At 37.9% G+C, this 16,334-nt stretch overlaps 1 protein-coding gene across 7 annotated transcripts; it reads right to left on the bottom strand.

Annotated features, from left to right (window-relative positions):
- Nucleotides 1-6,423: 6,423 nt before the first annotated feature.
- Nucleotides 6,424-15,488, bottom strand: LPXA (bacterial transferase hexapeptide repeat-containing protein). Of its 7 annotated transcripts, XR_013234677.1 has the most exons (14): nucleotides 15,425-15,488; nucleotides 15,162-15,318; nucleotides 14,940-15,037; nucleotides 14,232-14,356; nucleotides 13,784-13,892; nucleotides 12,802-12,894; nucleotides 12,586-12,702; nucleotides 12,411-12,494; nucleotides 12,123-12,227; nucleotides 11,885-11,968; nucleotides 11,679-11,811; nucleotides 11,061-11,541; nucleotides 7,460-7,543; nucleotides 6,424-7,106 (listed from the first exon to the last, which is right to left on the bottom strand). XR_013234677.1 is itself a non-coding variant. In XM_077354598.1 (12 exons), exons 2-11 carry the CDS (start codon nucleotides 15,274-15,276, stop codon nucleotides 11,692-11,694), a joined length of 1,050 nt encoding a protein of 349 aa, XP_077210713.1. In that variant the 5' UTR covers nucleotides 15,277-15,318; nucleotides 15,425-15,476; the 3' UTR covers nucleotides 7,188-7,543; nucleotides 11,679-11,691. The 7 variants fall into 7 exon arrangements, 2 of the variants coding, with proteins under 2 accessions (XP_077210713.1, XP_077210714.1); XR_013234675.1 differs by lacking the exon at nucleotides 11,061-11,541 and having other exon boundaries at nucleotides 6,424-7,176; nucleotides 15,425-15,477; XR_013234674.1 differs by lacking the exon at nucleotides 11,061-11,541 and having other exon boundaries at nucleotides 15,425-15,477.
- Between the last annotated feature and the right edge of the window lie 846 nt (nucleotides 15,489-16,334).

The raw sequence follows: 16,334 nt of genomic DNA, 5'->3' as shown, positions 1-16,334 counted from the left end.
TCGGACAACGATTATCATGGAGAAGAGTGGAAAACTTAAAACCTCGCTAAAGTGGTACACCCCACCCCTTGGATCAATCAAATTCAATTTTGACAGAAGCTACAAAGGAAGCCCGGGCTGGGTAAGGATTGGGGTAATCTTCCGTAACTACGATGGGTAAACAATCCCATGCCATTAAAAAAATATCTTTAAAAATCTTATCTTTTTCTGTACCACTGGGCATATGTGATGCAAATGAAGTAGAAGCCCATGCCTTAATTCTTCTTCTTTTTTTAATGTTGAAGCTTTCATTAAAAGGAAGAAGACCAAGATGGTCGAAACTCCAAAGATTACAAGGAGAAAAACAAGAGAAGCCCGTGCCTTACTATGGGGGCTGAAATGGTATTCAAATGCTAGACAAGAGCCACTGATCATCGAAGGGGACTCCTCTAACGCCATCGCTTGGGCTGCTAGTAAATCGTCAGGACCTTGGAAGCAAGATGACGTAATAGCAGAGATTAGATATTTGTGCTTAGCACTTCCTAAATCTCATCTTACATGTCCAGCATTTCCATAGGTTTTCATGATTTTACAGGATTTCCAGCAAAATTCCGAACCGAAACATTTCTGTTTCTCTCACAACTGAAACCGAATTCAAAATTGAAGTTTAAAACCTTAGTTGAGCCTCGTTTAGGCCTATAAAATGATATGAAGGGAGACCAATTGTCATCGCAGGACAATCCTCCCCTACCAAATCTCGTTGACGTCCTTTTCTTTCCTTCAGCATACCACCTCCTTCAACGATTCCTCCATCAATTCTTCCGATGAGGAGCTCAATCCTCCCATCGAGTCTTCGACCGACTGGGACACTCCAAGCGCCCATTCCTTCTTGCCCATATTGCTCTTTCCATCATAGGGCCTTCAACTAATTGTAAGGTTGAGACTCTCCCATCCTTGCCATTCTTCATATGTACAATGGGGAACATGTATGGGAACCACTCGCCCATGGTACTTACCACTACAAGATGAGGTATGGGAACTACCTACCTTTGCTGCACATGAGAACTCCATTCCTTGTATCACTTGGTAGTTGTACAAGGGCATTGTCGTGAGGTTGATGGAACTCTACGAACTTTACTTCCACACCTTTTCCACCCTAGGGTGGGCCTCCAAGTTTACGACCTTCACGGGTGTAAAGTCATTCGCAAATTGTAGGCCTAACGGCATAGCATCCTCCAACACGAAGTTGCGAGTTATGCATATGTACACTGAAGCCTCGTGGTCTTCCCGTTAATGAGCACGTCCAAATATCATGATTTCCACAAAAACCCTAATATTTTAGGGCTTTTTTTGTTTTTATCAATGTTCTCTTTCTTAAAATGTGGGTTTAATGTAGCCATGGGGTGGGGTTTCATTGTCTGTGGTGGAGGTGACGGCGGTGGCCGGAGATGGCGAAGGTGGCGGTGGAAGGAGGTGGCGGTGGCAAATGGCGTAACCCTAATCCCTCTGCAAATGGCTTCAAACTAGTGATAAGGGTATTTCTGTCCTCAATATATTAACCATGTTTAGTTTTACTCATTCCGTCAGGTTAAACTAACGGACCGTCAACAGCGGGGGTCTACTAAGAAATGTCATAAAGTTGAGGGGGTGTCATTGCTAACTTCCAAACCACGGGGTTAAAAGTGGAAAATGGCCAAACCACAAGGGGTGTATCTGTATTTTTCCCTTTTTTTAAAAAAATACATTAACTACATGAAAGTTTCATTATCGATGTTGAAGAACAAAAGGGACAACAAATATTCATCACAATGCCAATTAGAACTTCAAATCATCAAGTTTGTTCGAGGCTAGCATTACCTTAACCAACAAAAAGAAATTCAAGAACAGGAGGGAATCTTAAAAGGGAAAAAATACAGGCAAAGTTGCTCCATGATTAGCAGGTTGTTCTATAACTCAGTATGGATCAGTTTTTCAAAATGCCGATGGGGTGAAAATGCAGCGAAAGTGAATCCTAGTCGACTTGGTTGATGCGGCTGAGTACTTGGTTAATGAGACTGAGTAATCGGTTGACTCCCCCACATAAATCAGGAGAATCAGAGGAGCTTTGATGGACTTTGTAGGACAAAACGCGGACTCGGCCAAGAACACAGCCAAGTTAAAAAGAGTTGACTTGGGTGAGTCCATGATGATGTGGGAGAGTTTTGAAACTATGGCATGGATTAAACATTTAATGGAATTGAAGGGGGTAATACAGAACAAGTTTGAGAGGGGGTAATATAGAACAACTTTGAGATGGCTCTTGTCTACTTCAGTTTCCATTTGCTAGAGTGCTAAATTGTTGCATAGGTTGTCATAAGTTTGAGATGGAAAATATTCATTTTTTTCTTATATTTACTTGAAGCGTAAGCTAATCTTGGAATTGATATTAAGTGAAGACATCTCTCTCAAGAAAGTTTTGGTAAATGCTTCTAAAAGTAAGTAGGTCTGGGAAAGTTGTATTGACTTATAAATCCCTACAATTAAATATTGGGCTTTCATGATTTAACATTTTAAAAATAACATTTCCAATATGAAACTCTAAAAGCAAAAAAAATTTTGCATGTATGTGCTTCTGTAGAGAACCTTAAACCATCCCAAGTTACAGAATATCAGATAGCAACTGGGTATAAATAATAGAAAAACCAGAGCCCATTGATTTAACATATCTGTGTATTTGCATGTAGGTGCTTTGTAGATAACTAGTGTTGAGTTCATTTACCAAAAGAGAAGGAACATACAAGGACACAGATTCAAAATGCAATTGCTTCTCAAAAATACTCCCAAATCGTTAGCGAAGGAAAAATGGCGGAAGATTCGCAATGCCCCTTGAGATTTAGATCTCCTATGATTTTTCTACTCATTATTCCCATTTTAAGCCCTCAACGAAACCCTTTCAAACACAAAATCAAAGCCCAACGAAATCCTTTGATATAAACCCTATATCAAAACCCATTAAAATCCAAAAATTTCAAAATCCATACAAATGAAACCCCTTGCAAAGCATTTCAAAGGCTTCAAAACTACATACTCATGCAAATCCCTCTCACAAACTACCAAAGAGGTACTTAAAACAGCTTCAGATACGTGAGATCCAACCCATCACGAAAAAAACCCAAATTTAAGAAAACCCTACATCAAATGTTTAAAAATTACCTTTGAATAGTGGACGAAGCAGATTTCCGGCGAGAGGGGATGTTTTCCGGCGAGTAGGTGGTGCGTCACCGAGATTCACGCGGACGTACGACGGTGACAACGGTCGTTTCTCCACCGGCGGTGAGAGTTCTCGTCGGAGAAGAGAAAGGTAAAAAAAAACCGTGTGAAAAGTAAAAAACAAAAGTATAAACAGTGTAAAAGGTAAAAACCTAAACTAAGGGTATTTTTGTCTTTATACATTTTTTCTCTCACCTCACACCATTTTTTAATAATTTACAAATTACTACCATTTTTCATAATTTCGAATAAACATTGCATTTTTCTCATCATTTGCCCTTTAAATTTTTGTCATTTACAAAAAATAAAGCATGGGTAAAGTTGGTAAGTTGGCCAAAAAAAATATGTTTAATACGTTTACGTGTTTTACTAAATTTAAGCAGAGTATTAGACGTTGAACCAACAAAATGTGTTGTTGAAAAAAAAACACCATTTAAAATGAAGTTTTGCTATTTGCATTACCATCACCTCAACCACTTATGTACATAAATGAATACACACATATACATATTTGAGCTCATTTTATTTGGGAAATGATAAATGCGCCCCTTTTCATCACATGGGACACCCAGCAGCATACGTGGCAATCAAATCCGTTGAATACTTCTTACATGAAGTACATCAGCCAATCTGCAGTCATTGAGATACACTGCTGCTGGGTGTCCCAAGTGATGAAAAGGGGCGCATTTATCATTTCCCTTTTATTTTTGTACATTATATCGTATCCCATGTTTATAATAAGACTAGAAATATCCCCATCTTACGGACTTAAAAAATGCATCAGTTTCAGTTTTACGGTTTTTAAAAGTAGGGGGGGTTAAACAAAGGTATTTGTATGATCTCACATGGGATTATTTTTTTCATTTTGAAGGAGGAAAGCTCAGCTAAGCAAAGGGAGCCCAGAGTTTACCTAAGTGTGCAAGTAATGACTTATTAGTATTGAGAATTTGAAATCAACAAAACTATAACAAAACCATTACCTACTGATAGATCATGTTTTCAAACTTATGCTCAATTTTGGTGTGCAATCTAATTGTATTTTCCATGCAAATTGTGTGAAATTGCAACAAAAAAATCTTCTTGGATTACAATACACGTACAAAATGCACCCAAAATGCTATTGGGATTCACACCCAAACTGAGCTTTACTTGTTTACACTGTGTTGGCCAAAGGGTATGTTTGTTAATATAGTAAGAAATATAGATATTCTTATTATGAATAAATGGTAACTAATAAGGTGTTTGACATACGTTGCAAAAGGAACGGCCCTCCCTGAAATACTGAAATAGGTGTGTCATCAATCATCATCCTTGGAGCTCACGTTAGTAGTTTAGGTAGGGGTGCAAGTTTGGCCCTGTCAGCCGTGACCCGCCCTGAGCCCGAACAGGGTCAAGGCTGGATTTTCTAACCCTGAGGGCGGGTTAGGGTTCATTTTTTTTTTTACCCTGACTCAGGTTGGGCGGGTTTTGGGTTAATGCCTCGGGTACCCTGACCCAGCCTGACCCTGAGTTTTCTATTATAGAATTGAACCATCTGCATGTTTCTTTTGCTAATATTTTCTATTATCTTGAATTGATGTTTCTTTAGATTATTATTATTAATTGTCTTTGTTGCCCGCATTTTGTTGAATTCATATTGTCTTATTTTGTTCCATTTCCCTGTTTATTGATCATTTTGTTCCATATGATAAGTGGTTGCTTTATTTTTGACACTCTTAACAGGTATTTGCACTAGGGTCAATTAGGGCCGGCCCGGCCCGGCCCGGCCCTGCCCAATCAGGGCGGGCCAGGGGCAGCACAATACCCTGTAGGGCGGGTAATGGGTTGAGGTTTTCCGGCCTTGACTCAGGGTCCAACCCGACCCTGTTGCAGCCCTAAGTTTAGGTATGAGAGCTGTTAGGAAAACACACCCATGTCAACAAGTTTCCTAACAGCCCTTCCTATTGGGCCACATATACAATAATACATTAATGACCATTTATTTAACGTAAAAGTACCTATATTTTTTGATCAAATGATAGAATTACCCTTTGGTGCATGTGACAATATTAGGGTGAATGCTTGCGACAACCATGAAACAAGTGAGTCTTAGTATCATTTTCCTCGAGTAATTTAAAGCTCTTAGAGAGAGAGAGAGAGTATCTACAAATAAAATGGTTTGGATTGCCCAATAAGGAGACACTTTTGTAAAATCCATTAATTAACAGCCAATATTATGTGAAATATGAATTTTCTTGCGTTTGGTAAACTTATTTTCCATGAAATTTATTTATTTTTGCTGAAAAGCACTAACCTACTAGACCCTGGAATTTTTTTTTTCATGGAATCTTCCCCTCCATGGAAATTTTTCCTAGATCCAAACACCCCCTAAATACCCATTGCCACCCAACAAACCAAGGATTAAAATAATGAAAGGGCAGAGAGATTTTTTTTTTTAGACTTCACGCATTCAATAGGCGAGTTTAAGGGCATGCTTGGCAACCATGAAAAAAAAATATCAATGAATTCCCATTTATCTAGGATTTACCCAACGTGAGTGATGAGCACCTTTGCACGAGTGAGACATTATCAATGAAGAAAACAAAATCTGCTGAAAAGTGAGCCTATGTGGCTGTCTGTCTAGGCAATCTCGCAAAAAAGCCAATTATCCCACACTTTTGCAGGAGAGAACACACGCTCATTAGTATAACTTTTCCCTTTTAGCTACCCAAGTTCAGCATTTTGCTCCTACCACTTGTAAGATATTTTTTGTTTTGGGTTGTTCACTAATTCATATGCAGTGGCAAAGAGATATTTATTAAGTATAGTCGAATAGGCATGTGCGTCAGAAGGTGTGGTGCATCTTCAGGTCATGAAACACAACCCCTCTTAATGAAAACAAAATGGTGATATTCTCTTTGCAAATATCAGCTCACCGTTTCCAAAAATATGTACCTAACATTAAAGAAGTTGATTTGAAGTGACTTAGTGGTCCACACTCTCTCTTTCTCCATCCCCCTATGTCCAACACCTCTCAAAGGTACTAAAAAAATGAGATATTTCTTTCTTCCTAGTAGGGCTCCCATTCATGCAAGAACCAACTTGACTACTTGTAGATACTATTTTGATAGCTATAGATCTTAATGAGAAAAAATTGAAGTCCAGTTCTTAACTAGGCAGAGATAGATCTATGGACATGGGCCTCAAGGCAGAACACAAACAAGGCACTTCATGTGCTGAGGAACTCAAAAATTGAAGTCCAGTGTAAAAATTACCACCATTTAACCAGGGGCCACCTCCCTACAAGATACCAATTAAGAAAGCAATAACTATTACCTCCTTGATTGGATAATGGAAAGATTAAATGCAATAACAATGTCACATGGCATGACTCCATTCAACCAACCATAACTTTCCCCATAAAAGACTCCACCACAAAACAAACAATCCACGTACAGACCCATCCTTCCACTCAAAAACTACTAATCCATCCACTAGAACCTTCCATGGAGTGTTTGGCGATATGGTTGAAGTCACAAATACACCCAATCACCCTACTCAAAGGCTCTGTGTTGTTTTCATCGGTGTTCATCAGTGAAGTGTTTCAATCGATTCTGGGCAGCAAGAATGTTCATTGAGAATCTTTATAGTCTAATCCCTCCCCTTCTCCATGTCTTCCATAGCCTGGCCCCTTGTACCTTGGAGTCACACCATAAAGGGCGTCATACGAGGTTAAAACCCATGGCCAAAAGAGTGTTGGTGTTGTACCAACATTCTATCAACGAGTCATTTAGCGCATTCCTTGGGACGAACTGCTATAAAACATCTCATATGTTCGGGAGTCATCGATGTCCTCGGTTTGAATGTTGGATTGGGGTGGTAGGTATAGGTCGAGCAATCTTAAACCATGCCGCCGGTGTATTTCATGAAATGCATCACAAAAATTTGAAAATATTCACAATATTGTCACTGAGATAATAACAGCAACAGCAACCAATTTCATCAACATACCTTCCATTAAAAGGTCAGAAACCAGACAGCATAAAATTAAAGAAAACTCAAGCCACAAACTAAAATACATATAAAATGGACTACAGAATCTCAAATTTCTGATCAGTTAGGCATGCTATTAACAGCCCTAAGTCCAAATATTACAAAAACAGAAAAACAACAAAAAATGCCTCAATTCAAGCAAACAATAGACAAGCTTGCAAGGTAAACTATGTTTGGGAACTTGGGGATGGATGCTGACCTGAACTGCTTTGTATATTTCCACCCTAATGTTTGTCGCATCGCCTTTGCATAGTAATGTGCTGTCCAAGTAAAAGATCCGCTACTGTCACGTGAACATTTATGAGTGTTATTAGTGAAAGAAATTAAAAATATACAAATATATATAGTGTCACATAATTACTGAAATTAGCATGTGAGCTTGCATCAAGTGGAAATGACAATACAATGCAATGCAAACCCATGAAATTGATCAATACTTTGAGGAACAAAGCTGCATCTTCCTTTGTTCCTTGTTCAGTTTATATAAATATATAACACTATCTATCATAAAATTTGGACATAGTTTTCCTGAGAAGAAATTACAAAACATGTGAACCAATGCAAGCAAAGTTCATGAACAAGCCCATTATTCAGCTGAAGATTTGGAAGAAAAAGAGGGTTGATCAAAATCCAAAAGTATGCCTCAAGAAACAAAAACATCATGATAACATCAACAGTGGTCCTTAAAAGGTTCTATTCATTACAAAACTTGGCAGGCTGGGTCACTAACATTTTTGAAGATTTGTAACGACTTTTATGGAATTTTTAAATTTTATTGGGACAACAGATGCCAATGAGGCGGAGGTTCGTGCGGTTCATCAAGGAATAAAATGCTTGCATTCAGATTCATTGGACATGGTGTTAGTGGAGGGAGACTCCCTCAATGTCATCCGGTGGCTAAGAGGTTCTATCGCCCCCCGCCCCCCCTAGAGAGTTGCCTACTTCTTTGATGAGATACTTGAGAAAGTGAAAAGGTCATCAGTCATATTCAATCAAGCATGTCAAAAGATCCGCCAATAGCAAAGTGGATAGACTATCTAGGGAAGGGATCGTGAGACAGGTACTGGAGATGTTAGATTTCCTCTCTCCTTGTGTTGTGGGTTTATTTCTTGTATCTACTTTTCATGCTCTCCTTCTATTTCCCTTTGTATGTTTCGGATTGACTATCTCAGTCTTCCCTTTTCTTTTCTTTTTCTTTTTTTGGAATGATAAAAAGATATATTATTGAAAATGAGGAATGAGATGGCCAATACAGAAGAAATAAACGAACACAACAGAAAAGAAAAGCAAACAGCGAAATAAACAAAAAATAAAAACCAAAGGGAGTCTCGAGCCAAGGAATCAAACAAGTCAAGTGATTCCTTATCTACCCCCTCCTTAGCAAGACTATCGGCCACACTATTTGCCGATCTCAAGACTATTGGTCTTCCCTATACTTTTTGAATGAAATTTTCTACCATTAAAAAAAAAAGTGTGCTTTGGTGGGTTGTGGGGCTAAATTTTAGCCCCAACAGCATATGGATTTTAATGTCTGTGGGGCTAAATTTTAGCCCCACGATGGGCCCTGTGCAAAGGAAATGTGAATGGTGTTTCTAGGTTAGACTTGGAGTCTTTCTAATCTAGAATGTTTTGGAGTTGAGAGTGTGGTATAGTTGGGATGGGATTGGACCTTGTAATAAGTGAATAGTCCTTAAGTCCAGCTAGTATAGAGTATATGATGAAAGGCAATCAAAAGAAGAACTAATACTTTGCTCGAATACCAACAAATCTATGGAAGGGACGCTAGGGGTGGAAAGGATGGGTGAAAATAGGGTTTTGGGTCCTAAAATTTGTGATTAAATTAGAAAATATTTCTACTTCGTTTAGGGTAGGATTGGAAGGCTGAAAACATATGCCAGGAAGCTGTAGGAGTATGTCGAGAAGCTGCAGTCAAGGGTTTTGGGCAAGATTAAGGGGCTCAGGGTTTACAGGCTGAGATGGGACAAATAAAAAAAAGAAATATTAGGGTTTTGAGGTTTTATGCAAGAAGAAAGAATATTTTAAGTTCCCGAAAATTTTGTTTTTATAGAGAAAACCAAGAAGAGAAGAGATAAACTAAGAAAAATCTAGATTTTAGGAAATAAAAAAAATAGGACACTTATCTCAAGGCATCCCACAGAGAATTTTCCTTGGCATCTTACCAAAGATGACAAAAATTGTGCTAGAATCACGCTAGCAATCTTGAGGCATCGTACCAAAGGAATCCCAAGGATCACGCCAAGGGGATCAAGGCCTCGCACCTTGGAAAATTAGACTTCATAACCATGATTTGCAAGAAAGCGAGAAAAAACTAATTTTCATTCATTCATCCAATCCATCCATCCCAAGAAAAGTGACATTTGGCTTACCATATATAAATAAAAAAGAGAACTACAAAGTTCTAAAACTCTAAAACAATGTAACACTTTTAGGCTAAAATACCCTTTAATGACTTAAAGACACTCACAATTTTCATAACATATGTGTGAGGCCTACTCAAAAGAATTTAGTGACAGTAGTGGGAAAAGACCATGGTAACCCTCCCATAACTTAATGGGCATAAAAGACACCTGAATGACACATAAAATTAAAATATGAGCTTCGGCTAATGGGGAGGCAGATTCGTTGGCAGGGGGGGAGCAGTCGTTTGGTTTTGGAGTGGTTTGATTTCCTTCCTCCGTGAGAGTTGTATTGGTTTTCCCGGTTTTTTTTATTGTGTTTCTTGTATCTTGTTGTGGTCCTCCTAGGCCCACTCCCTTTTTTCCTTTTTATTATTATTCTGCCATTTCAAAAAAAAAATTAAAATATGAGCCCTAAGTTGGTCCCCATCATTATAAATTTTGAAGTTAGATAGTTCTTAAAGATGTTCTAGGTTTCTTTGACAACAAATTTTGGGTTTTTTTTATGTTACAAGTCAAAAGTAGTGGAGACACAAATAAAAGAAAGGGGAAATGTAAATGAAGGAATTTGCAAGGGCTGAATTCCTACCCCACGACTTTCATCCCTGTTTAAATTAGATATAAATTACTCTAATTACAAGTATGCCGTTAGTACTCTAATAATAATGGGCCCCATCCTATATAAATATAAATACAAGTATTAGTAACTAACGCAATAGGGCCCCTATCACACATACGTACTCTTAACACTCCCCCTCAAGCAATAGCACAAATATCTTGCTTGCCCAGCTTGGAAGTTGGAACAAATGAAATCTAATCTAACGAAGCTTACTGCTTGGGAGAAAATATCAGAGTAGACACTTGTTGATGAATTTATCATGACACAAATGGAAATCAATCTCAAAGTGCATGCTCGTCTCATGAAACAAACACTAGGCTATTCACAATATGTGTAGCTTCCTTGTCACCAAATATGACTTCAATCGAACTTCAACCTTGAATCCAAATTCTTCTAAGAAGGACTGCAACCAAACCAACTCACAGGTAGTGTGCGTGCCTCTATACTCTGCCTCTGGGTCGTACTACCACATGCTATTTCTTAATCTTCCACGTGAAAAGATCTCTACCAACAAAAGCAAATATCTTATGGACTATATAGTCAATGTCCTATATGAAGGTGAACCATTACGACTTGAACCTGTAGATAGATCAAATTCCATATGACCATCAATTAGATCCTGTACAGAATTCCTTGGCCTAGATGTCTCAACATGTGAGCAATTGCATTCCAATGTCGCGCTTGAGGAGACTGCATAAATTAAAAAACCACGCTCATAGCAAAAGAGAAATATGGTTGCTTGATAGTCAAATAGATTAGCTTACCACCCAATCTTCGATAACTGCCAAGAAGTGTTACAAATGGTTCTCATACATGTAGCTGACGGTTAATCTCTATCGGTGTGGCAACTGGCTTTGTTCCAAGTAATATTGTCTCCTTGAGTAAGTCGACGACTTATTTTCTCTGAGAAAGTTTAATACTTTCCTTCAACCTTGCAATTTCAATCACTGTGAACTAGAGTAGTGGTACCAATTTTTTATTATGAAAGTGACAATCAAGATACTCTCGGAGCCACAAAAATTCGCTAATTTGCCTCAAGCACAGTGTTCACTCATGCCGAGAATTGAGCAAAACAGACTCAGAAGAACCCCAAAAATAAAAGATCCGTCAGAACCCCAAACTGTCTTGAAGGAAAAAGATCACTTCACCCAACAGAATACAGAAAAGAAAGCTTTAAAAGAATGTCAGCAGACTACTGAGGTGCATAAACTGCCTGTTTCCAGAATTTGTGAAAGACCTGAAAGTCTAAAAGAATTGGTCAATTTTAAAAAATTAACAGTGTTTTGGCCTATTTAGAATCCCAATGTGGTTCATTCGGGAGTATTATCGTCCAATATTTTGATTAAATGTTCCAATAGAGAGGAAATATAGCAGAAACTCACAATAATGAGTCCTTCAAGAACCACTCCAGTGTCTAAACTTGCAAATGCCACGACGATTTTGCTCAAAAGAGTCGCGGATAGATTGCACCATAGAGCACACAACGGGCAACTTAGCTAATTCTTCAGTATGTACCTGTCAAGTTGGATTGTCAAATGGAAATAGTGTCCAGGCGAAACAAGGCAAAGTGTAACAGAAACACGCTTACCACTTCAGCAAGCCGATCTTCAATACCCAACTTTAAATCAGTAGGCATGAATATCATTTGGTAAGCTCTTCTCATGCTTTTGACCTTGAATTCTTGCCCAAAAAATAAAAACCAATTAGACCTAAAAGGAATGAGAAATTTTCACAAATGGAATAAAAATTAGTTATCAAAGTGTTGCAAACCAAAATTTGACCAAAAATTAAACAGAGTGAAAAGCCAAAATGAAATCTTGTGCAACCTCTATGCTTGAGAATCCACGGCGACGGAGACCTTCCAAATTCAAGCCACGAAGCTCAGCTCTGTCTCCAGATACCATCATGTACTTTGGGACATCTTGTGTAACCTGTTTGAGCATATTGAAATAATTAAAAAGGCTTGAGATTTGATAAGAAACACAACACTTAGGAATTAATTCCATGGAATGGCTCTAGGTGCTAATCAAGGAAAACACTTCATTCCGCAGAACTGTTCATGAGAAAAACAGTATACAATGATGTCAAGGCTAGAAGCAAAAATATCCTTATACCACAGAACCCCCACCAATGAATGAAAAAGATCCAAGATGACAAAATTGATGAACAGCAGTAGCCCCTCCAGTATGAGTGTAGTCCTACATTTGAAGCAATTGAATCAACTTCAAGGCAACAAGATCTTTAATGCAAAATATTAATTCATGCAAAAAAAAAAAAAAAAAAACTTACTTCCACCACCACGTGGCCCGCTAAAAGAGTATTATTTGCAAAAATATTGTTATTACCCACTTTGCAGTCGTGGGCAATATGACAAGACCCCATTATAAGATTGTTATCACCAATAACCTAACAAAAAATGTTAATCAAAACACTTTCTCAAGAAGACTAAACCACAATGAAGTTTCTAATAATGAATAATATCAGATGGCCCAAGCATTTGCATACCGTTTTGTCACTTGATTTAGAAGATCGATGGATGGAAGTGTACTCTCTGATATCATTATTGTCACCAATAAGAAGGAAACACTCATCCCCCAGCTAAAACAGTAAAAGAGTAAATCAATAGATATTGAAGCTGCCGTATTATTTGCAAATAACTAGCAATGGCTATTGAACAGTAACCATATCAAGTAATGCGGATGCACTTGACATCACTTGAAAACCCAACCTAAATGGTCAATTGACGAATATATGATTAAGAAGTATGCTTGGGGGGTGCATAAATAGGATGTTACCATTGGACGTCCATTGTATTCTGGCTACATGTCCCGGGGAATGCACAAATAGGATGTCACCATTGGACGTCCATTGTATTCTGGCCACGTGTCCCGGTTGCTTTAATGAGCAGCCAAGTGATAGTTCATTCAGTTGCGCATTAAAGCAACGAGGGGACACGTGAGGGCATCCTATTTTTGTGCCCCTTATCATTTTCTGATGATTAAGTAGTATTATGGTGCGTACTCTTTTGCTCATATAGGAATATTTCTGATTCTTTAATTCTCAGTTCATCCAACTTCCCAGGGATCAGAAGATAATTATGTATTTCTAGTTGTTGAGCTTTATGGTGAGAAGAACTAATGTATGCTCACTTGTAACATTGAAAGAGGTGATAATTTTGGGAGAATGGTGTATGGTTTGTAATTATGAGTATGCTGAAATTACAGTGATATACCCACAAACTAAAGATACATAAAGGGTTGTACAATATCATGGTGTTTATTAAACATATTTTAAGAAGTCACCTGAGAGCAAGAACTATTGGATACAGTTTCTCCATTTTAGAGAACCAATAAAAGTCGGGAAATTGAAACAAAAGTAATACTAATAATTAAAAAGGAAAAAATAAATGACTAGTCACAGGCCTCCATTGGTCAATAATCAATCATTCCGGTATTGTACAGATGTTTGTGAATAGAACCATGCTAACCATGTATTTCAAATCTTGGCAATTTACTCCAACCACAGCATGATGTCCAATAACGTTATTGCTTCCAATGATTGTACTCCCTGGAAGCTCTGCACCAACAATAGCACCACTGGCCTGACAAAACCCCACACATATAAACACTTATTCAGAGATATAGATGACAAGAAGGAAATAACTGTATACAAGAACTCATAAAGTGGTGAAGCTACATACGTTAGGAAAAGCACATAAGTTCCATTTCTGCAATTATTAGTATAGAAATATTCAAGATAAGGAATTCTATAGCACCCAAACATTCTTTTTTTTTTTAATAGCAAACAAAAACCACATAAGTTCAATTTCTGCAATCATTAGTATAGAAATATTCACGATAAGGAATTCTATAACAAACAAACATTCATTTTTTAAAATTTTTAGTAGCAAACAAAAACCATCAACTGAAACTCACGTTAGCAAAATGCAATGCTCCCCCAACTCTGTATTCCCAATGATATGGCTCCCTGAATGTAATTGACAAGAATTCCTAAGCTTTGCTGCCGACCCCACCGTACAAAAAGGACCAATTGAAACACCCTGAAACCAAAAAATAATAACTTTGTAGCGCCTGTGGGTGTCAAAGCATAATGGCATAAATTTGGGATTTTGTTACAAACTCAAATCAGTTCGCAACACGATTGATATTCATGGAGGGAAGATGAGCCTGTCGACCTACTTGGAGAGAAGGTTCAGTCCTCTATGTGCAGAGAAACACAATTTTGGGTTTAAAATTCTTCATTGGTTTGAAAAGCCTCTGTGCATAAACACAAATTTGGGTTTAAAATTCTTCATTGATTTGAAAAAATGCTCCTTACAAATTATCTATACCAAATAGAAAACCACTTGACAACCACTTGACCACTTCCTCACAAACTTCTACTCAAGCCAATCTAGATAACCTAGCCCTTTTCTCCAAGACTCCTATCCAAACCAAATAACTTGAAAGCAAGCTTTAAAAATTATAAAAATCCAAACTAATTTATTCCACTCTAAGCGAGACCCCTCTAGGCACGTAACAGATTTTAACTATTTAAAACCCCATTTCCCTGTTAAGATCAAGGGAAAAAGAAAAGAAAAAGAAAAATTGAGAGAGAGAGAGAGAGAGAGAGTAAAGAAGTACCTGGCCAAGAACAGCACTAGGATGAACGATTGCAGTTGGGTGAATGAAATTAGGGTTAGTTTCAGAGATGTGTTCATCTTTTTGCCCGTCATAAACATCTGAAAGTTGAAGAAAGTAAAAAAAAGAGAGAGAGAGAGGATGATTGAGCACAAAAGAAAAATGGGAAAAAGGAGGAAGAAGAGATGCCATGAAAGAAGAGAAGAGAAGGGTTTCTTGTCATACTGCTAAAAGAAGCTCTAGCAGTGAAACGTTGAGGTTGTGACAAGATTTGGCGTGGAATGGACAAAAAGGAGGGATTCTTCAAGCGGGTAAACGCTCTAACACTCCTCCAAACCATCGCTTGTCTCAACCACAGGAGCAATGTTTACGTTAGGGGTGCCTGTCCCGTGTAAAAAAAAGGGAGTGGGTATATCATTTCCCAAAACAATGAAGAAAGGAGTGCCATTATAAAAAGAATGCGTGCGAATATCATGTCCAATCCGTACCTAGGAGACCTCTTTTGTTTTTCCTTTGCACCCATTCTAGATATAAGCCTTCCCATTTCTTACACTGAAATCAAACATCAGAGTTAGGAAAGATACATATAGTAATAGGCAAGGGAGCTTCTAACTTACAAGAGACAAACTAAAAGAACACATTATCTGGAATTTAAATTCACTTTACTCACCTCCAAATCCCTAGAAAACAATATATGGTTTTATCTTTCCCTAGATATCAAGAGAAGTGAATCCCAAGCAAAAAAATACTGAGACCCAGAGTTTGAAAGGAAAAAAATGTAGGAAGACACGTTTTCAGGAAAGGAGAAACAAAAAATGGAAATTCTGCAAAAAGGGAGTGAAAAATATCATTTCCAAAAAAAAAAAAAAAAAGGAAAGGCAAGAGAAGTACTGTTTTTGTGATAACAGAGTAAGGGAACCCCTCTTTCTCAAAGGCCATTCAAATGATAGAAATAGGGAAGTGATATACCCCCTCAAAAGGATAAAATCCCGCCGGTTTGGTTCGCCGCTGGAGGATAAATTCACCCCCTTTAACGTTTTTCTTTGTCTTCCAAACTTAACGAATAACGTTAAAGTGAGGATTTTATCCATTATGGGGGGTTTGGATACATGGATTTTAGAATCCAAGTTTTTAGTTTGAAAACAGTGTAAAAGAGGGATTATGATCAAGCTGTTGTATGCTGTCTTGGCAGTGTTTCTTGGATTTTAAGTAAGAAATCGAGGTTTTAGAAATCTCTCCCACATCCTTAGATTTCTGAAACCTGGAAACATAGGATGATCTGTTACTTTCTTGCTGACGAAAAGAAGGGCGAGAAGTCAAAAAATGACGGCTGGTCCGCTCCTTCTCTTGTCTCTCATATACAATTTTGAAGAAATTCCGGATTTTAAAATTTTACGT

This window comes from Tasmannia lanceolata, unplaced genomic scaffold (assembly GCF_043159265.1).
Source record: "Tasmannia lanceolata isolate RefF3 unplaced genomic scaffold, GAP_Taslan_0.1 ptg000015l, whole genome shotgun sequence".
Classification (NCBI taxonomy): domain Eukaryota; kingdom Viridiplantae; phylum Streptophyta; class Magnoliopsida; order Canellales; family Winteraceae; genus Tasmannia; species Tasmannia lanceolata.
Note: the sequence above shows the minus strand (reverse complement) of the source record. Positions and strands in the feature narration are given on the sequence as shown.